The 22,016-nt window shown below is 38.8% G+C and overlaps 2 protein-coding genes across 14 annotated transcripts in view; one reads left to right on the forward strand and one right to left on the reverse strand.

Moving 5' to 3' along the window:
- Positions 1-44: 44 nt before the first annotated feature.
- On the reverse strand, positions 45-1,786 carry LOC119561025 (mitochondrial pyruvate carrier 1). Its single transcript, XM_037874850.1, has 4 exons — positions 1,533-1,786; positions 1,339-1,457; positions 1,180-1,280; positions 45-679 (listed from the first exon to the last, which is right to left on the reverse strand). The coding sequence occupies exons 2-4, from the start codon at positions 1,398-1,400 to the stop codon at positions 519-521; spliced, it is 324 nt and encodes a 107-aa protein (XP_037730778.1). The 5' UTR covers positions 1,401-1,457; positions 1,533-1,786; the 3' UTR covers positions 45-518.
- Positions 1,787-4,810: 3,024 nt separating this feature from the next.
- LOC119561082 (cubilin) overlaps positions 4,811-22,016 on the forward strand; it is a 53,634-nt gene continuing 36,428 nt past the window's right edge. For 10 of the 13 annotated variants that reach the window (XR_005221059.1, XR_005221060.1, XR_005221062.1 and 7 more), the window contains exons 1-3: positions 4,812-5,168; positions 12,998-13,114; positions 19,582-19,644. The gene's annotated coding sequence lies outside the window, so the exon portion shown is untranslated. Of the gene's footprint in view, positions 5,169-12,997; positions 13,115-19,581; positions 19,645-22,016 lie in introns of all 13 variants that reach the window. The other 3 variants (XR_005221063.1, XM_037874947.1, XM_037874952.1) reach the window with 3 other exon arrangements.

A 22,016-nucleotide genomic window follows, 5' to 3' on the forward strand; every position in this document is an offset into this window, starting at 1 on the left:
AATAACCTTTAAAAACCGGATTTCAATGAATCTTGATAATATAGAGAACTCAATTTACAATTTTTATTACAACCATTTTGGGGTCACAGATTATAGACAAGTTATATTTTTCTATTTTTTATTAAACTGTTAACTATTTCTTGTAATCATACTTTATAATCGTAAACTAAAGATTGCACCGACTGAAAATTTTGTTCAACTGCCAAACGGAATTAACTATGTAAATAGGCAAAACAACAAGATTGGGATAGGATAGACTCGATTGGAATTGGGATTGGACCGCCGAGAAATCGACGCAAGCGGCACGACAACTTTGCGATTCGAGATTCAACCAATTGTGCGGGTGTGATTCACGGCAATTACTTCACCCCTTGGGCTTTGAATTGGAGGGCAGTGCAATTTGCTAGATGTTTGTTGCGTGTGGTGGCAGTAAATTGCGGTAGCTGCTGCTGTTGGGTAAACATTTGAGGTGGCTTCGCGCGTCGTTCTCGGGGAAGTGGGATTCAAGGCTGCGTTGCTTATGCCTGCTGCTCCTTGGACCCGTAATTGTAGTGGAGGAAGCGCAGGCCCTGGATCGTCTGGGCGGTGGCATTGGTGGCGTGGCAGGCGAAGAGCAGCCAGTTCCGGGGCTGCACCTTGTAGGCGAATCGCATGAAGATGCAGGAGTACAGGGTCAGAGCTGGAAAATATCCACGATTAGCTTTTCGATCATATTTAGTAAAAGATGCACAGAGAGAAAGTCAGGAAAGTGCGATGGGACTAGCAGTTCCCAATGATTATTGGATTCTAAGGGATGCTGATACCAAATTGTAAGATGATCATATACGCGTTGTAAGTTTTTAAGTGATTATTAAGATGAGCCTAGTTTTTGTCTGTCCATATATTCCAAATGACTATAGGACTTTTAGAGATGCCTACAACTTTAAAATATCAAATATTAAGATGGTAATCCATAGCAAGGATTTAAATGATCTTCAAGCTGAGCCTATTTTTCTCTCTGTACATTCTTATCGGCAGCCGTTTCGACAGTTTCCGTATCTGGCTTATCAGGCCATATAGAGTGATTTGTTTGGAACATATCACAGCGACTCTGATTACGACATCTTTAGCGAAAACTTTCGATGAGAGCGCGCGTGTACGGGTGCGTGATTTTGGCCACAATCCCGATGATTCCCTTACCCAATGTCATTTTGCCGGAGATGAACTTGGGACTCTTCTGTGTGTCCGCCAGAGCAGCCACCGGAATACCCCAGTTGGCCACCGGGCCCCAGAAGTGGGTACTGCAAATCCGAAAACATTATTAACCATATCTCACAGTTCCGATTGGTAATCACAGACCTCATAAAGTAATCCCGCCACTCCTTGGAGGCCGTTGTGGACATGGCTCGTCTGATCGACATGATGCTAGCTTCTGATAATTGAATGTATCTAACCAGGAATATTAATCAAACGCACACCTGGCGGAATAATTTAGATTAGATTGTCTGTGCCGCGCAATATAAATCCGAAAAAAAATCCCCTCAAGGTCTTACAGGTTGTTCGTTGTTGTTGTTGTGTCAGCTGTGGTTTTTGTTGTGTGTTTACCACTTCTGGAACGGAACGCCTTGGTCTAAAACACGAAGAATTTGGAACTGCAGGCCGTGTTGCAGATGTGTGAGGAGTGTACCTATGTAATCACAAGCTGCGATTTCTATTTTGTTTATGTGTCGGCCGTGTTGTCACCCCGAAAGTTATATAAAATTTTGTGAAACGAAAGGCAACAACTAGTTTTCAAAGAGTGTGCGTAAACACTAAATTGCAGTGTTTGACAGCACCCACTTTGGAGGTATTTCCATTTGAATAAAAATACTGAAAATGTGGAGGGTGTCTTCGCTGACCTAGCGGTGTCACGCTCCCTATATTTTTTTTAATGGAAATATACATTAGGGTGGTTCGATTTGGGGGCCTTCCATCCTTGATGGAATCTATTCTATGGAGCAATAATGCCAAGGAAACAAATGTTTATTTGTATATTATACATAAAGAAAGTTTATGCCAACTGTTTAAAGAACTGTTGACTAGACATACTTTTAAAGTTTAATGAAATATTTTATTGTATAAGAGTTCCCTAAATTGTTGAATTTCTGATTCGTACAAATTTAATTTAAATTTTTCGTGTTTAATTTTGAATCAGCTGTGATGATTTGTAACATTTTTTTGAAACTAAAAGCATGTTTATATAATTTTACATTTTATTCTTAGTTACTGACTATTAATTTTAGAAAGCTAAGAAAACTGAAAATATACTCCCTAATTTTCATTTTAGGGAACTTTTTAGAATTTTCAGCATTAGACGAACGACCCTATATTTATCGTGTTAAATTTTGAAACAGCTGTGATTATTTGTAACTTTTTTGAAACTAAAAGCATGTTCATATAATTGTATTTTTTATTCTTAGTTACTGACTATAAATTTTAGAAAGCTAAAAAAACTGAAAGTATACTGCCTAATTTTCATTTTAGGGAATTTTTTATAATGTTTTATTTATGTAATTTTTTTTATAAAAAAAAAGTAATTTTAGGTAGTACTGTATTCTTTTTTATCTTACATAAAAAATATATATTCATAAGAAAACTAAGTTTTGTTGAGTCAAAAATTGTTTTAAATATTCAGAATAAATACAGAACAATGTTTAACTTGTTTGTTTATTAGTTTTTATGGAAATAAAAGTGTAATTTAAGGGTTTAATATGTGTAATAAATAAAAAAATTTATGTAAAGCTTCTGATCGATTTTTGATGTTAAAAAATTTGTACTACACGGGGTTTTACATAATAAATATTTTTAGAGAACCCCTATTGAGTGTCGTGTCGTCATCTGTGTCAGGAAAAACCCCGATCGCTGTGACATTCGATCTTTGATATCGATGGGTTTGGCAAAAGGACTCTCCTCTTTATTTCCGCCGAAAAGCGGATACTTGATGTGCATTACGCTGGCTAATTACTTTGTAATTGTAATGTGCATTTATAACGCATTTGCTGAAGTGCGGGCGCCACCATTTTCAAGTGCTTAATCCACCACGGGCTTCCGCTCCCCACTTGAAGCCCGCTCTTCCGTTCTGCCGGCTCTCTTAACAGGACGAAGAGAGTTGGGGCGATGGTTTCTGCGCAGGCTGAGTCCTTGGCCGCAGCAGCAGAGGACCAAAGCAGCAGAGCCAGCATCCGAGGACCAAAACCGAGTCCGAAACTCCGGCTCAGTGTGAATTTGCGACTCGAGAGCGACGGCGGCTCAAAGGAAACTTGGCTCGGTAAAAAGCGCCGAAAAGGCATCCTGGCAACAACAAATCCTGGCCACATCCTCTGAACACGGCAACAACAACAACGACCAAGTGGAAAATCGGAATAGGCAAATGGAAATTGGTGGCAGTCGACGTCGCTGCCGCTGCTCTGCCAACTTGTAATCCCCGAGTGTGTGTGTGTGTGCTGTGTGTTGAGTGTGTGCGTGCGAGTGTTTATGTGTGGTCAGTGTGCCATTTTGCAAGCATTTTCCATGTGCGGTCCTCAAGAAAATCCAAAGAAAATGCGAGTTGTGACAAAAAACCATGCTCAAGAATGGCCAAACAGAAATCCAGAATTTTGGTTAGATGGATAAAATATTAGCATTTAAATAACGCATTTTGACTACGCGTCACCAATGGCCCACAGCCTCTGAAAGACTTGGAAAAAGCCCCCAGAAAAATCAATCCTCCGCATAATGTGGAAGTTGTGCTTTCTTTTCTTTTTTTTTATGCCCCCCCATCGAATTTGTTGTTAGTTAGCATGAGTTTTTCGTACATTTTCCCCAGCAAGTCTGCCAAAAACGTTTTTCCACGCGAGAAAAAAAGGAAAAGTTTAAGAGAAAACCAAATGAGCCGCTCCCAAAAAATCCGAATTTATCAACAACAACAAGAGCAGAGGCAAGAAGAAGCAGCAGAAGGAGAAATTGAAGAAAGAGCAACCACAACAACAGACAAAGAAATGCGAAGAAAAATAATTGAAAAGTAAAGAAAGGGAATTACTAGAGAACCAAGTTTATAGTTTGTTTTTAAAGTTATAATAGAGTTTTTTAATGAGAATTTTATAATAAAGTAAAGATATCTCAGATAAAATAGCTGAATAATTTGTATCTTTAACATGTCTAAATTTGTGAAAAGAAATATCTTAAAGATACTAATATTTTATTCAAATGAAAAGTGTATTTGAATAGATAAAAGTATAGGAAAGGTAACGGAAATCATAAAAATAATTCCCTTTTTTACAGAAATGTAAATATATGATATCAAGTAAATAGAAAAACTCGTTTTAAGGGCCACAACTTGAAATGCAAGAGTGTTTTTTGGTTCAGAGCGTAGTATAATATAGGCCCTGCCATATAAGTCGACCTACTTAGCATCCCTCGAAGGTCTTTGTCGTCAGCTGGACGCTGGTTTTTTCCTGGCCGCGATGCTCGAACATAATTACTCGCTCCTGGTGGCGCACTTTCGAAATGTCCCCAGAAACGCCTCAATTGAATAAGTGCCAAATGGAGGCAAATAGCGCTCTCCTCGGGCCCACTTAAGCGCACTAATCCAGTGCGACTAGTTAAAGTGTCCGAATCTAAATCTGCTCGCTTGTTTGCTGTTGATTCAATCAAGCGCAAGTCGGCACAATCACCCGCACCCTCGCGATAATGCAAACAGAAAGCTCAATGCAAATTGAGTTTATTGTTCGGTCAATTGGGGAGAATTCTCCCGCACTCGTAAGACGTTTATTTTATGGCCCGTAAGCAGATGAGGTGATTTGCGTTTAGTTGCCCCCTGACTGCCAGCCGTGCGAGGAGTTCAAGATCCGTGGAATGATAATAATAGCCCCGCCGTCTAAAGTGGGCCCGAAAATCCTTTGATTTCTCCCCAGGAAAGTGTCTCGAGTGTGAAGTGCCAAGTTAAGAAGATAAAGTGGAGAAACCCAATAGCCACAGAGCCAAAAAGTATACAACAAAATAATAAAAATACAAAGCAAACGAAAGTGTTCAGCAACAAACATTCCTCGCCCCGGTCACTGGATCAGGATATATATATATATTTATATATACATAAGCATATAGCATAAGCACCGGGATTCGGATTCGAATTCTCCAAGGATAAGGAGCCACAAAAGCAGATGCAGCCCTAAGTAAGTATGACCACGATTCCAATTGGCATTAGCCTAGCCACTGAGTTTTCAGTTCTGTTCAGTTCAGTTGTTGGCTTTTCCGACCAAAAGGGCGTGTGTTTCGCATCCTCGCCTCTCAGCATCTCTTTGTGCGGATGTGTGCGTGTGTCGCTTTCTCTCCAGCTTTCCCCCACGCTGTTGTTGTCGCTGCTGCTGGTGTTTTTCATTGATGTTGATGGCCTGGTTCATCATCAACTTGCTGCTCGGCTGCGCCTCTTTACTTTGTGTGTAATAAAATTGATGATAAAATAAAAATGGATAATGGGCGATTTTCGGTCTTCGGAGAAGAGGGAAATCTCCGAGAGTTTTGAACTGAGAAATGAGAGCCAAAGCCATCAGCCATCAGCCAGGAGTCAAGAGTCCGTTGTTTACTGACTCTCACTTTTGTGGTAAAATCACCAACACACACACATCAACCATTTCTCTTTTGTCTCTTTTTCCGCTCTCAACGCCCCCCTCCACCACACACATACTTTCTCTTCGGCTCTCTCTTTGTGCGTGTGTGTCCTTTGTGGGTTAAAGTGTGTGAGTGTGGGTGGAGGGGGTGCATCCTGTGTGGCTGATAAGAACGCTGCACAGTTGTTAATGGCTTGAAAGCCAGCCTTCAATCTGCAACATTTTAATCGCGATGATGAGGTCTTCGATAAGAAATATAGAGGAGGTTTTCACAGTTGGATAGGGACTCGTATATAAAATATTATAATAATATAGGATTAATATTACAAGTAGAGTATAATTTTTATAGTCATAATGTTCTATAAAAGACCTAAAACTGGCACACCCAAAAATGAATATAAATGAAACTAACCAAAACCATATCCTTCCAAACTTCGAACATTTCGGGAAAAAGAAAACAAAATGTATGTATGTTACACTCGTCTTGTGGTTACCTTTACTTTAAAAACTGTTTTTTAATATTAATTTTAACACCTTGATCAACCAAACTAATGGTTTTAAAAAGATATAAGAGATATAAAATAACATAAAACATGAATTTCATATTTACGACTATAATATCACTGTGGACGGCAGTCTACGTAGTGACGAAGCGCACCAGGAGAGTGTGCGAAGGAGAATACTATATATTCTCGAAAAAAAGAAAATCTACTGTGACTGTGAAAAACTAAAAGAAATTGAATTGAATTGACATATTGAACTGCAGCGTGCCGAATGTAAAAAATTTAGAAAGTGGATTTATTTAGTAGACCGTATAATAAATTTTCGTCACAAAAGTTGATATCAGAACTTTTGTTTGTTGAAGGTGCGCTCGTTACTAGATATTTACCTCGTTAAGAGGTGTTTTTGTTTGATTTAAGAAACACAAAAACAAGGTACATCTTAAAATATACTTATTACAAATTTCTGCAAAAGGATGTCGATGAAAAAGAAATGTAAATTTCAAGACCTTTTGATTAATCACAATATATAGACAATATATTTAAAATAAAATAGTAATAGCTTAATATTTTTTTTTTTTGAAAAAAGCTTCAGAAGCACGTTTTGCATTGTTATTTATTTATTATAACGCTGTTATATACGCTTTTTTTACTGAAAATTCAGTCTTTTAGAACACAATCCATTCGAAGAGGTTCAATCAGTTCTCTTCGCATTGTTCTAAAATGAATACCTTTATTCACCATCCTATCACTACCACTTAAATTCGAATCACAAAACGTACTAACATTTTGCTTTGTTTTTAGATAAAGAAACGCGTAAAATGTGTTATCTATTTGGTAATGGGGATGGGGACAAGATAAATACGTGGAATTACTCTGCTTACAGGGGCTAAAGGTGCCTGCCCCCCGAGGAAGCCGAATAGCTAGGAATATTAGACATTAAGGAAGCACACGTTCCGTCTTGGCCCGACTGAGCCTGGCATAATTTGGCCGTCGTATCGTATTTAGCCGGGTTAATTACCGAACATTGTGTTGATGGCTTAAGCGTTTCATGGGGCGCCATAATGTGGAGGCGCTTTTTAAAACGCTGCCAGTTGTTGTCCTTGCTGTTGCTGCTGGCAATTGCAGACTGGCCACAATGGTTTCTTGGCCGCATTGAGACTTCCGGCCTGATGCCGTGGAAATGACTGCGATAAGGTTAAATATTTAATAGGTTTTCCGGTTTTCTCCTTCAACTCTTCCTCCGCCGTTTTGTGTACTCGCGCAGGCTCTCAGATAATTTCTCTAGTGACAACTGTCTGTCTGTCAGTCAGTTCTGTCTCTGCTCCTTTCTCCCTTTCTCCGTACCTCCGCTTTCCCGCTTTCTCCGTTTGTCCCTGTCACTTTGGAAAAGTTTTGCAGCTGCCTTGGCTTTTGTTTTTGTGTTTTCCTATTTTTTCCCGTTGGCTTAGCTCCTCTTTTGCTTTTGCTCCCTCTTGACTATTGGTGATGGCAGCATTTTAGAAATAAATTAAAATTTCATTTAAGTGCCTTTCAGCTGAAAACTTTCTTAATTACAAATGTTTTGTTGTCTGTTTCTGTGTCACCCACAGCCTCAAAATAAAAAACAGAAACCCTCAATTTCTGCCAATCGATGGGCGTTAAGTGTTCTTTTGCATGGAGGGTTCAAGGTTAATCTGGTCCACCGTTTCCAATAGGGGAATCAAATGTGTCAGGTGGTGGTTAAGCGCCCAAAGATATGCTGCAGCATTCTTTTTTTAGAAATATGAAAACACGGCACTCCAGATAAATTGCCTGCAAATGGCCGCAGCCAGCAAAAGTTCGTTTGAAAATGAAAATATAAAAAATATAGACAAAGGACGTTGGCAGCGGTGGCATCTCTTAGTCATGAGCAGGTGCCCCGGAACTCTGCTAGCAGTTGCATGCAAAAATAATCAGACAAACATCCCATCCCCGCAGCAACAAGCCATGCACTCAGCAACCAACAAACCGACAAATACGCCGGGGAAATGCGGAATGAAAGAAAGAACTTTTGGAGCGCTCTTCGCATGCACTTAGATGAAAACGACAGCACCAGCAGCGTCCACAACAAAGAGCAGTAAGAACAAAAACCGGGGGACGAGCGAGTCGTCGAGTAATGACAGCAGCAACAGCAACACGACAGCAGCAACAGCAGCAACACAACAGCCACCGCAGCAACAATGGGGCCAAGTCCTGGCCACGCCCCTCACATGCTGGCTTGTCTGGCTGCCAGTGGCGATTCAGGGATTCATTCATCCATTCATGCGCTCTGGACGACGAGGACGACGGCGATGTCGCCGGATGTGTGGCAGTGGGTGGTGTGTACCGTACACCGTGGCAAATGTGGCAGAATCGGATTCGGAAAGTGCATGGGGTTTCCTTAGTTCCTATAGGATTTTCAAATTGATAGCAATCCATTTCGGTTAGGGCAATACAACATTTTGATAAAGATAACGAAATTAAATATCTTTTGAGTTAACTAACTTTTGTTAGGTCATTGTATCTATATTCAATTATTATATCTAGTACCAAAAAAACATTATTAAATTATTTTATCAAGAACAATTTAACCTAGTTCACGCGAAGCTTGTACCAATAGAAGTTAATTTATTTTAAAATACATTATTATATTATTATTATTATTATTATTATTATTATTATTATTATTATTATTATTATTATTATTATTATTATTATTATTATTATTATTATTATTATTATTATTATTATTATACCAACAAAATAATTATATACTATCTTATTACATTATTTTATCAAGAACAATTTAACCTAGTTCACCCGAAGTTTGTACCAAAAGAAGTTGATTTCGTTTAAGATACATTATTGTAATAGTAAAGGGACACCAATTAAAAATCCCATATTTTGTATCAAAGGTCTTTAAATTTAATAATATTATATAAAATCCCAGTTTTACAAGTATGTGCCAGAAGTAGTTTTCTTTTATTTCAATATATGTACACAATTCTTTTCCGAAAAGTCCATATAGTTAAAGACCTCCAAGCCAATTTCATTTTGACAACCCAACAGACTTTTTAATTATATGCCCATTAAACAAAATCATTCATTCTAAGCTCCAAGAATTGGTAAAGTGAACTGAATATCTCAAAGATAGAACGTAAGTGCCTAAAAAATTCCCAATGGGAGTGTAAGGTACAACATATATTGTGGTCCTAGCAATTATACAACATATCCTTAATGAAAACGCATTATATAATTAGCTAATTTGCATTTGTCTTGTATGTGTGTCAGTTGGCTTTGTTTTCCCCAAGTGTAAGACCTGCATCTTGCCACATCGTTGTTGCCACTGACGCTGTTCTTGCTTTTGCCGTTGTTGTTGGGGGAACACACTTAAGTGGTCGTTTAGAGTATGCCACGCTGTTGTTGCTTGTTTATGAATAAAGAATAGTTTATTTGCAAAACGTTTAGGCCATGGGGTGCTAAGGGGGTCAGGAGGGGTCCTGCCAGTTAGAGCGGTCAATTAGAGAGTTTCATCGAGTTAAGCTTCCGCTGCCTGCTAATGGACTGGCATCATCAGCTTGGCCCAAAGCGGAGAAGAGCTGTTTCATAATTGAAAAAGTTTTCAATAAGGCATATATAATGTGAGCAGGGCATCTAAGCCACAATGTGACACGTTCGAGGGTGTGTGCTTGTATCTGTGTGTGTGTGCCTTCTTGGGGCAATTTCAATTGGCAACCTCGGGCTGCAGTAAGCGCACCCGTGAGTGCCATAAGCATGCGTCCAAAGATAATTGTTACGTCATTAAGCGACGGCCTGTAAAAGGCCCAGAACAGCAAACAAAATAAATAAATAAGAGACAATCACACACGCACACGCACGCACACAGGGGCAAAGGCAAACACACACACACACACAGAGCGTACAGCAAGGATGTGTGGCACTGGGTAAGCAGAAATTATCGTTGCCTACTTTTGTGCGCAGTTCACAATTAAATACATTGGCAGCGACATATGCGGCAAAGCGTAAACAACAAGCCTGGCCAAAAAGAAAGGCCCACGAAAAGGGCGGCTCGGCAGAGAGGAAAGTGGAGAAAGAAAGCCACGCTCTCTGCGTGTCTATCCCAGCGACTCTTATGCGTTGTTGTTAGCCGACCAGCGCAGGCGCTCTCTCTCTCTCTCTCGCTGGGACAAATCCCACCACATATCCTTTCTTATCCTGCTCTTACCCACACACACATAGATTGTTGGGCAATGTCAATGTAACTTTTATCCAGCTGCCGCTTCACTGCTTTCCTTTGGCTGCAGCGCCTTCGCTGCGATGGTGTGCGTGTGTTTATGCTCTGATTTGAATGCCACTGATAAGGTGGCATTACGCACTCCTAGGAGGAGTCAAAAAGGGGTGGGGGGTTAAGGGGTCTGGGGCGGTTGCCTTTTGCATTATAATTCGATCTGCCTTAGTCACAGTGGAGATGGTTGAGTGTGTGAGGCTACAGTCAGAAAAAATTACTGCTTTTTTTTTTAGTAAAGCATTTCAAAAATTTTTAATTTAAAAATCCCTTCTGAAGTATTTAAATTATAATTAAAGCCACTAAATAAACATATATTAAATGTGTGCTGAATATGGAGTATCGTAATTGAGACAATAGTATTCCAATCAAAGATACTTTTGATCGTTGTTACAAAAAAACTAAAATTGACTGTTACAAACATGTTTATCTGAAAATATAATAAAATATTCTTCAACATAACTTAATTTTCATATTTTTCAAATTAATACTGAAGTATCATCTTCCATATCAAGGTGTAAATTCTTACCATAATATCTTAAAAAATAGGTACGATTACTAAACGTTTTAAGCAAGTTCTCTTATAAATAATTATCTTATGGATTTTGTATTTATATTTTTATCTTTAACTTAATTCGTTGCTTGAGTGATCATTTCATCTGTTTGATTTTAAATTTGCTTGTAATTTTTAAATTTGCATATTTAAAAGTGTTCTTTATTTTCTTCCACTGCGTCAATAGTTGCGGATTGTAAGTCTGCCTTTGGGCTTGCAAGTTTACAATTGACTTTTAACGATACTACCCACACTCACACACACAAGCGCGTTCCGCAGGACGAAGTTGTGTGCGAATTTATGTGTTATCATTTATTGTGTCTTTTGTGTGAAAACGTGCGCCTGGCACAGATAGACAGACGAACAGACGCAGATATAGCCAGTCAGCCAACCAGCCACGCCCCAAAAAAGCCGCACCGCCCCCCAGCAGCGCCATTTTGTGATAATATGCTGCGCCTTTTGTTTTCACAGCAATAAAAATTGGTTGTAATTTAGTTTCCTCCCTGTTCGCGTGTGTGTGTGAGAGTTTATCTATCTGTAAATGTATCTGTATCTGTATCTGTTTGTGTGCTCTGTTGTGATTGATACGAAGACTGTGGGAGAGCTTTGTTTGCTTTCCCTCGCCCATCCTTCCCTCCGCATCCTTCGGATTCTGGTTCTGATTCGAATTCGCCTTCGCTCTCCCTAGACTTCCAATTAACTTTCGTTGATGCGTGTTTCATTTAAATGCCATTTGCGGCTCAACTATTTGTATGGCATACTTTTGCGGCCAGTGGCAATTTGCATAGTCATAGGCCAATTATGGCCATCTACACACACACACAAACAATCACTCGTACGTGAGTCGCATAATTGCTTCAGTTCGGCCAATTCCGAGCTAATGTTTAATGGATGATTGCATGTGGAAAGCGACGGAATGCAGCGCAGAAGTCACATAAAAATTGCAAATACATTATTGATGATGTAAACAGCAGCTGTTGTGTTGGGACATAAATTATTTCCAAGCTTGCAAATGAACTAGAATTTATATAATATGAAAACAAGCCAAGTATCGTTTTTGTATCGCCATTTTTAATAAATGTTAATGAGGTAATTTGTATTTATAATATATATGCAAATTGCCTATTGGCAATTTATTGGAATAAACAGCGCTGTTAAAAAGGTTAAAACTAAAATGTGGTACAAATATCGCTGTTTAAATCAAAAATGAATCATTTCTTGTTTTTATTTACAAAAGAAATGAGATATTATATGATGTGTATTTCTTTCACATTAATTAAAAGTAGAAAATATGTTACCAAAAGCGGTATAAATTACGTACACCCAAAAAAAAAATCGCCCTTAAATCAAGAAATCCGCCTTTAAATCAAGAAAATCGCCTATGATTTTGAGCCAACGGCGACTCGCCTTTATTTTAAGTAAATAATTTTCTTGAATTTATGGTTTGCCATTTCTGGAAATAATGACAAATTTTTCTTAAATGTATGGTAAAAAACCTTAAAATTAAGGAAAATTTTCTTAAAATAAGAAAAAAAATATTTATTTTGTAAGATTACCTTTTTCTACATTTGAGGAATTTGGTTGGTTTTGTATACCAATTTTGGCTTTTAAATGGATAAAACCGTTTCTAATTTTAAAGGCAATTATTACATGGTAATATAGTATATAAATTTTTATATTTACCTGTATTTATGTAAGATTTATTTTATATAAATACTTTTTATAAATAAAAAAAATATAATAAAAAGTATACTTTTTTATAATATGATTTTGATATTAATTTGGATAGCAAATTAAAATGCAAAGCAGCCAACATGTTATGGGATCGGTTTTATATTTTAACTTCCTTAAACCAAACCAAATATGTATATACCACTAACTTTTGAAATGAATTCTATTCATTTTAGTAAAGCTAGTGCTGGTTTGAAAAAATCTTGTGCCCCTTTTCAGCCCTCTCTTTAGAAATATAATTTCTTGCAATTGCACATTGCAATTAGTCATACAAAATGCACTCGGTAACCCCATTCTCACTCCCATTTCAATGCTTTCATTGCAGCGCAGAGCAAGAATCTCGTCTTCGTCGCCAAGCTGAAGCAATTAACTGAAAATGTAGCAGGGAAAGAACATGGCCCAACTGGAACAGCAAATGCCATGCGATGCAACTAGCATAAACGTGAGTACGGAAAATCCAAGGAAATGCGAATGCGAACGCGAATGGTGATGGTTGGGGAAAATGGGCGGGGAAATTAAAATGAAAATGGGGTCTGGTGTCGCGGCTAATTGCTCTGGGTCTGGGATCTTGGAGCAGGCTTTTGTGAGAGCCGGAGCATTTCATTTGCTTTCAATTTGGCGGCCATCTAATTGCTTGGCACTAATTTGGCGTCTCGCATTTCATTTGCAGTCCGTCTGTCTGGATGTCTGAATGTCCTTTCCAGCCATTATTAAAGTTCCTCCTTGGCAGCGGCCTCATTGTGTACTAGTCTATATCCTTTCCCCAACCATCCCCCCTGCAGCACTAATCAACTGATATGAAATGCAGCTCAGGCTTGCCAAATAGCCGGAGGCCCTGGGCCCAAAAACTTATTGAATCGGCAGCAAATAGATTCTTGGCACAAAAGAAATGGCCATGTTTGCCTGGCCCAAAAATGGTAATTTGATGGCGAGTGGCAAGTGCATCGATCGAAGTGCCAAAAACGAGATTGATTTATAGCCAACATCCCCGGATCATTCGATTGTGTAACGAGTGTTTGAGGAGCTCTTAATAATCATGGCCAATAGTTCTCCAGTTTGCACTCAATCAGCACAGCTTAAAGTTTGTTTAGGCCCTAAACTTTAGGGCTTCAAAATTCCAGGACCAAAGTTGCAGCGCCCTAAAATGTTAAGCTGAAATTTGATTTGATTTTTAATATCGTCGTGTCAGGTCCACAAAATCCCCCTACATACATATATGTATGTGCTCGTCCTGGCCAAATCAGTTTTACAACTTTTATGTGAATCCTTCACCTGCTTTATTGTTGTCGTTGTCGTTGCCTCCGAGGAGTATAAAAAGCCGTGTAACATTACCGGGGACAACGGCAAAATGGCAATGACAGCAGCAGCAAAAGCAACAACGTCAATAGTTAAACTCGAGCGGGCTCCGAAGTACAAGATTGTTAGCATGGCGCGCAGGACACAGCAGGAGCCAGGACAACGCCGAGCTGGGGCACAAAGGCAAACACAAGTGCACAACATTCTTCGGTGGCTGCACTGTGCGAAAACTATAGCTGGGCTATAAAAGGGTTACATATATTGATTTGTAATATTTTTTAGATTTTTTTCAAATGCAAACATATTATTAAGGACAATTACACAAACAAATATTATAATATTTACTTAAAAAATTCTAAGCATCTTAACATACTGAACATACTGAATAGGTGACTTTCTGGATGAATTTTTTGTATACAAAATAATGTTGCATACTTTTAGACACCTAAAAACGACATTTTAAAGTGGTTTCAAAGCCATAGTGATTCATGTGGCACCCCCGATAAATTCTTTATAAGTAAAACGATTGATGAGTTTCAATATCAGCATTGTTAGAACCGTAAATGAGTCCAATCTTAAATACATAAATAAATAAATTAATTAAATAATAGTCATTCAGGGCGTGCATACATAGTATACCTATAGTTTGTTTTAGTAACCGGCTCTAAATGTTATAATGAGAATGTCCAAGCTTAATTTAAAACTTATTAAATTTTGATACCACCTAAAAACTGATAAGAATAAATAGTTTCCTTGGTTTCCATCATTTATATCAAGATACGATTGAAAACTATTTGATCTTTGATAAGTTAGTTGTCTGTTAATATTGTCTTCTTAGATTTTTGATTTCTTCCGCTTAGGTTTGATTTTTTTTCAGTGTAGAGTCTGGTAAATGGGAACGAGTGGGTTGCCCGCTGGGCACCGTGTTAGCCAGAGGAATGAGGTTGGCAAATGCGATGGCCTCGACTCCTGTGGCTCCTTTCAGATCCTTTTAGGTGACTGTGGCGATGGCTTTGCCGCTGCTGCTGCATCTGAAATGCGGGGAAATGATGCATTTAATCGAAACGTGGGTGGGGTGTGGGCTGAGGCTTGTGGGGATGATAGGGGGCTAAGCAGTGACAAACGAGGGGGCGGCACCTGGGCGTGGTCGCTCCCATCAGCCAGCGGAAGTCGACACAAAAGCAATGGCCGTCCTGCAGGCGTTGGCTTGTCTTAAGCGGGTAACCAGTCGGGGCGTGGAAATGTCACCTGCTTTGCATGTGACACACGCCCCAACGTGCCATGGATACCTGAGCATTGCAGTTCGGTACACTGAGGGAAAATCAGGGGGATAACGTTGGGATTAAGAACTCTTCCAACGAAATTATTATAAATGTATTTTAAGTATTCCAATGCGGTGCTCTTTTCCAAAAACATACTATGATTTTCTTTTTTTTATGTTAAATGTTAAAAAAACTGTTATGTTCTTTAGATTTAATTAAAATAAACAAATTTTTCTTTACCAATAATTTTTAAGAAATTTAGAAATTTGACTAGCTTGAATAACATTTCTTATAAAAAGCTAACTGACAAATCTGTTCTGTAAAAGCTATAATAAGAGGCTTTTTATTTTATATATCTTTGAAATTTAGTGATACTTCTTGGTTATCTTTCACACACCTTTATTCCCAGTGTAGTCACAGCTCGAGCCAAGGAAGGTGCAGGCCTTTTTTGCTAGTGTTCCGGGATTCCCTTTCATATCGCATGGCACGTAAATTCGTAATAAATTTGAAATTATGTGCACATTTCGTGCCGCAGGCTGAAGGCCAAGCAATTTGCAACTTGCACTTTGATAATTTATGTTGCATCCGCCCAGGCAACGGTGGCCATAAGCATATATCACGTCTGCCTGGTCCTCTGTACCTCTGTACCTCAGTTCCCCAGGACCTCCTCCCACCAGCTGGAGGGATCCCAGGATAACGTTGTCAACCCGCCAGGAGGGGGGGGGGGGATTTTTTCAATTTCACAAAGGACATGGTGTCAGGCGAGTGGATTGATTATGCCGACTGTCAAGGACCAAAGCACTCACACACACTCAGGCTTCAGTTTGGCTCTCAATTGGACGTATCCTGTCACACGCTCTGTCAGCTTGCCAAGGACGAAAATGAGGGGAAGTGAGGGTAGGGGAAGGGGCAGGGGCAGGGGGAGGGGTTTCATCGAGTATTATCGGCCGCTTTTTGTCCAATCGCCCGCACAAATTGACAAATTGACGGTCAGTGCGAGTGACGGCGTCTAATAACACTCATTACGGCTCCATTCATCATCCGAAACCGCATCCGAGTTCAGATCCGAATTGGAATCCATATTGCATGTGCAACTGACAGCTGCAATCGATATGCATTTCGCTTTTGATCCCAAATTTGATTTGCTGATTGCCATCGCTCCAGGGGCTTCGTGGCAAACTTTGCATGTGTTTCATTAAGCTGACAATTAGCAAAACAGCTGGGATCCAACACCTGAACAATTGCGGTTTTAGCTTGCAAACTTGTAAGCTAAAATGTAGTATTTAACTTGTAGTTAAGATATGACTAATTTATATGTTTTAATGCTTATCCATTCCGTACAAATGTACTGGGAAATATCTTAAATGGCAAAAGACATATAAAATTTGTCATTATATTTTTTTTAAAAATGGCATTATGTCAGATAAGTGATAGTTCTTTAAGATTGTTGTTAATATCTTAATATCCTAAAAGACTTATAACATTTGACATAATATTTTTTTTAGAAAGATATTAAATCAAAAAGTACTTGGTACTTTCAGGTTAATTTAAAGGTATCATAAAGCTGAGACTGAACATAATCGTTATTTGTGATTTTTATTTTAGAAAGTCTACAAGACTAAATAAAATGTTGATTGATTTTAAACACTTTGTGGACAAGTGTTTATATAGTTTTGCTGGCTTTTCATGTAATATTCTTTACATTCATAAGTAAAATAACATTAATACAGCTAAATGAAAGTAAAATAAAATGATTATTTTAGGTAGCAATCCTAAAGATTTTCAATCCTGGTGTAACAATGAAATGGAGTCCACATGCCAATCAATTAGTTCAGCAGTTTGCTACCATGTCAGCGAGTTTGCACGCCAGTTTCACAGGCTCTGTTTTCTGTTTTCGGTGCTCTGCAGTGGCAGTGCGATAAAAGTTGCACTCAAATTAAATGCGATTTGTTAAATGTTTGGGGGAAATGTTCGTTGCACTCCCCGCTCCCATTGATTCAATTTGCTGACTTGGCATTGGTTTCATGGGTCCAACTGCGGGTAATTGCATTGCCCAGGCGGCGAATCGAGTTCGGATCCGCCGGCCACTGCAGCATATGCATATTTCATTTGCAGTCAACTCCATCATGATTATTTCACCAGCAGGACGAAATGCAAAATACCCTCCTCGGCCACTTCCGCTGTTTCATTGATTTTTGCATTGATAAGGCTTGGCCGTTCGTTTTGTTTTTGTATTTTTCCAATCAATAATCGAAGAGAGACCGGGTAGATTGTAAATATAATATATTCAATTCCAATTACACAGAGATAGAAGAGCTTAATAAAATGTGCTTTTGACCAAAGTTCCCCAAAGTTAAAAAATGAAGTACAAATTAAACCCATTTTATACAGTGAGATATGTTCTGTGAACAGAACAAACCTATACATATTAACTTATAGCAGTTCAGGAACGATATTAACTCAAATGCTTAAAAATACAATAAAATGTTTTAGATTAGGGGTCTCATAACTAGATGTCTTATTATATGTAATATCGGTTTTTAACCACCACTGATTGGATTTGATTTTTTTACAAAACCAAAATTGGACTAGGCCTAAAAATAACCAATCAAATGTAGCTGCAAAATGACTTTACCTAAATCGCGACTTCTACTCACAACAAAAGAAGTAACATTTTAAGCGATAGACACTCAAAAAAAACTTTAAGAAAATTTACCAAGGTAATGGTTAAATGGTCACAACCCATCGAACTGCCAATTTGACCAACAAAATAGTTACTCTCCCAACAAAAAAATACTTTTTAAAAATACAAATACCATTTTATGGTAGCTTTACTATTCAATAGTAACCAAAGCAAAAATAAAATACACGTCACTACTTTTAATAGGCTAACCTTTAGTAAATGTTACGTAACTATCCGTATTGGTCAGTTTTACCCACACATTTTTTTTGTGTGTAGTATTTGCGAAACTTTAATAATTTAAGCCTATCCAAATATTAACCATTTGTTTGCTCTGGGTATTACAAAGACAGCTATATAGACTATGCATTTTGTACTCGATTTGCTGTGCTGTTTGTTTGCCGGGCAAACAATTTGATTTTAAGGCACACGGGAGGGGCGTGGCAGGTTGTTGGACTGGCAGTGCAGGAATTCTAATCGGATTTTGTTGCAGCTGCGGCTGCAGAGCAGAGCTGCCGGGGAAACAAAAGCTTTTGCCAGGAAATTGATATCGAAAGCAATTTGGCACCGCTGCCCTCTGCGGATGAGAGATACGGGGATTTGGATGGTAAGGGGGTGGATTATGGACCATGGATGGATGGCATGGAACCTTGGTTTTCGGGAGCGAGTAATTCAATTTCGGTTCGCTTTGGCCGCGGCACACGCTGCGTATGCGCAACTGCAGGCGAGGCGTAATCTTTGGCACTTCAATTTGATCGCCGGGCATTTGCAGGGCCTTCGTCCTGAGAGTCCTGCTGCCCCACATAGCCATATAGCCACATAGTGTAGTGTCCTGACGTTGATGAATATTGCTACAGCGATAAATTCAATTACAAGAGCCGAGTGGAGCCAAGTCGAGTGCTATAACTCAACTGACAGCGGCAGAACTCTTTGCCGCCTCCGCCACTTTATCCACTTGACTTGGCTCTTAAAGTGCTGCCACAAACTGAGACACGGACACGCACAGAAAAAGCAAAAAATGTAGGGCTGGGTGTGGGAAAGGGGAAAAATGGGAAACCATGGCAAGGAAAACAGTTAAAAGTAAACAAAAAATGGGGAGGCAGAACAACATAAAATAAATGTAATAAATTTTAAACATAGAGATGATAAATTGCTCTGGGACTCGACTCGAGGCGCTGCTGCCAATGGCAAAATGCCTTTGCGCGACTCTCGGCGCTTCCCTACATTTTTACAATTTGTTTGCGGCTTCGCCCGTCCCTAGCCCGCCACGCCCCCTTGCCCAACCGCCTCCCTTTTGGCACGTGTGTTTGGCATTTTTATCTATTTGGCAGCTGCTTTGCTTGTCGTTGTTTAATTTAGTTTACCCCGAAATTGATTTGCTGCAAAGTTACTTGCCGCTTGCCCCTTTTTTCATTTTATTTGGTGTATGTACTTTGCAATCTTTTTGACACGCCCACGCCTGCCGGAAAGTTTTTGAACTTCCAGGCGAAGTCGCATTAATGCTGCAGTTGCAAATGTTTTGCTGGTAACTTTTACTTAAGCGCTGCCAGCTGTTTGCCGGGCTCCTGCCAATGCAAAGTTCAGCTTAAGTCCTGTCTGTCTGGGGGTCTTCCTGTCTCCCCGTCTTCCTGTCACCGTGAACTGAGCTCTCCACCGCTCTTCTCTTTGCAGAAACTCAGAAGACTCCGTGATTAGGACGTGTTGTACCCTAACGCTCTAAATGCAGACGATATGGTGAGTTATCTAGCATTTTTAATTAAAGTTTATAAACTAGCTGAAGACCCCAAATCGCTGTTTAATGTATAAGAAACCTACAAAAATATATTACTGTTCAATTTCTCAACTTTCCTGAGCTTCTATAGTTTATAATTTTAAATAACAAATAAAGTAACAATTTTGAAACTAGTTGAAAATCCACAGGAAACCTATCAAAGCCAACTCCTTTTTAATACTTTATGCTTTTAGAATTTTTTTAGTCACTCAACTTTCCTAAGCTTCTATAATTTTAAATTTAAAATAACAATTTTAAAACTAGTTGATAGATAGAAGCCTACCGAAATCAATTTCATTTTATTATACTAGAAAGATTCTTGACTCCTTAAAATATTAAAGTCTAACGAACATACCAAAACGTATTCCTTTTCGTATTCTTTAAATCTCTCAAGTTTCTTGAGCTTTTATAATTTCCAATTTAATATAACAAATTTAAAACTTATTGAAAGCCCTATAGAAACCTACAAACCCAACTACTTTTTAATAAGGTGCGACCTTGTATTCTTATTATTTTAATACAAGACAACGACCTTAAACTGCTGTTTAATATCTAAGAGATATAATAAAAAGCACTATTCTACAATTTCCTAACATTCCTGAGCTTTCAGAATATCTAATTTAAATTTTAAATGTTTAATCTTGCTTAAGACCCAATAAAAACCTACCAAACGAACTCATTTTAACTACTTAGGATTGTTGAGTTCTTAGAACTGAAAATCATATTTAATCAAGTGCACAACTTTCGATTGGTAGCTCAACAAGTTAAGCCCGTCGGCTGATTAATGTACAATGCACATAAATACCTGCCGGCACACACACACCCACACTTACCACACCGACAGACGGTTGCATAAATCATGCATTACGCATACGCCGCATATGCCCCGAACTATTAACAAGCGCATTGCGTATTCATGAAAGCATTTTGATGTGCTGAAGTGCACGTTGTTGCACAAGCACAGGCTCTTCTGTTCCGCAGAGGACGACAGGAATAGAGACAGGGATATAGAGCGACGAGCTAAGTTTTCTAATTAAAAACTACAAATAATTGTGACTCGTAATGAGCACACACATGGCGCACTTAAATCTTGTTGTGGGGCCCGCGAAAGCCAAATTTAAATTGCAATTTGTCACCGTGGTTGCTGGTTGCCATGCACATGTGCAACATGCGACTACAAGGCTCTGTGTCCTGGCTAATTTCCATTCCGGCAGCAGCCGCTGATGATCATCCGGATGATGAAGTTCCTTTGCGAAGCGACTAAAGGCAAAGGCACGCCTGCATTTTATTTTCACAGAGAAATGCGCAAAAAACGCGTGGCAGCCTTTGTAGATGTTTTTCCACACACAAGCGACTTTAAAGCTTTAATTCAAACAGAATGTTAATCAACCAAGTGAATGCATATTGTTGCTCCAACCCACAAACATCAGAAATGTAAATGCCCCATTGCGGTATACATAAATGCATCTACATCTATATCATCTGTATCTGTATCTGGAGTAGGGCTGCAGATACACAGATACAGAAGATTGCTAAATTTATGCCACCAACTTGCGGCGTTGAAGTGTAGAATGCTGCCGTTGCTATCTTTTTTTTTTGTTTTTTTCTGTAGCATTTGAGATGCACTGCTGATGATGATGCGCTGCTGTGGATGGCAACTTTTTGTGCTGCATCGAGCGCCATTTGTTTCAGCCACCAACCAGAATCCAGCATCCATTTGCTGGGCTTTCAGAGCCCTTGCCGAGGGTTTAATAACTATTTTGGAGTGTTTGCCACGCTCAGAGGATTGCTGTGGGTGGAAGGCATTAGAAATAAACCCTGATGCAGCTGGGGCAAGTTTGTAAGACTCGGAAAGAGAAGTTCTGAAACAAAGTAAATGAATGGAAAAGGACATTTCCAAGCTGGGGGATTTTTAACCCTTTTTGTGCTGTCCTTAATTATTTAAGTTTGGTTTTAGTTAAGTGTGTTTATATTATAATCAACTTCCAAAAACTTTAGCTAAAAAACAAGCTGATGGATTTATAGCTCTTTTATTTTATCCCAAAATGTAAAAGTGTGACTTTAAATTTTAGTTAAGTGTATAAACACTTATAATCGACTTACAAAAACTTTAGTACTTAAATGAAAAATAAAGTAAATGAATAGGAAAGGACATTTCCAAGCTGATCGTATGACAATTACTCAGGTTTGACTTTAGGTTTTATTTAAGTGTGTTTATACTATATTAATATGAATGTCCAGAAAATCCTAAGTATTGAAATGATAACAAAATAAATTAAGTGTATTTTTTTTGAACCGGTAGGGCATCAGGAAAACCCAAAGACAGTTTCGCTGT

This window comes from Drosophila subpulchrella, unplaced genomic scaffold, assembly GCF_014743375.2.
Source record: "Drosophila subpulchrella strain 33 F10 #4 breed RU33 unplaced genomic scaffold, RU_Dsub_v1.1 Primary Assembly Seq354, whole genome shotgun sequence".
NCBI classification, from domain to species: domain Eukaryota; kingdom Metazoa; phylum Arthropoda; class Insecta; order Diptera; family Drosophilidae; genus Drosophila; species Drosophila subpulchrella.

Coding starts and splice junctions, on each gene's coding strand:
- LOC119561025 (XM_037874850.1), bottom strand. CDS start 1,400: ATGTCGATCAGACGAGCCATGTCCACAACGGCCTCCAAGGAGTGGCGG. Junction 1,281..1,338: donor TGGCGGGATTACTTTATGAG/GTCTGTGATTAC, acceptor TCGGATTTGCAG/TACCCACTTCTGGGGCCCGG. Junction 680..1,179: donor CTCCGGCAAAATGACATTGG/GTAAGGGAATCA, acceptor GATATTTTCCAG/CTCTGACCCTGTACTCCTGC.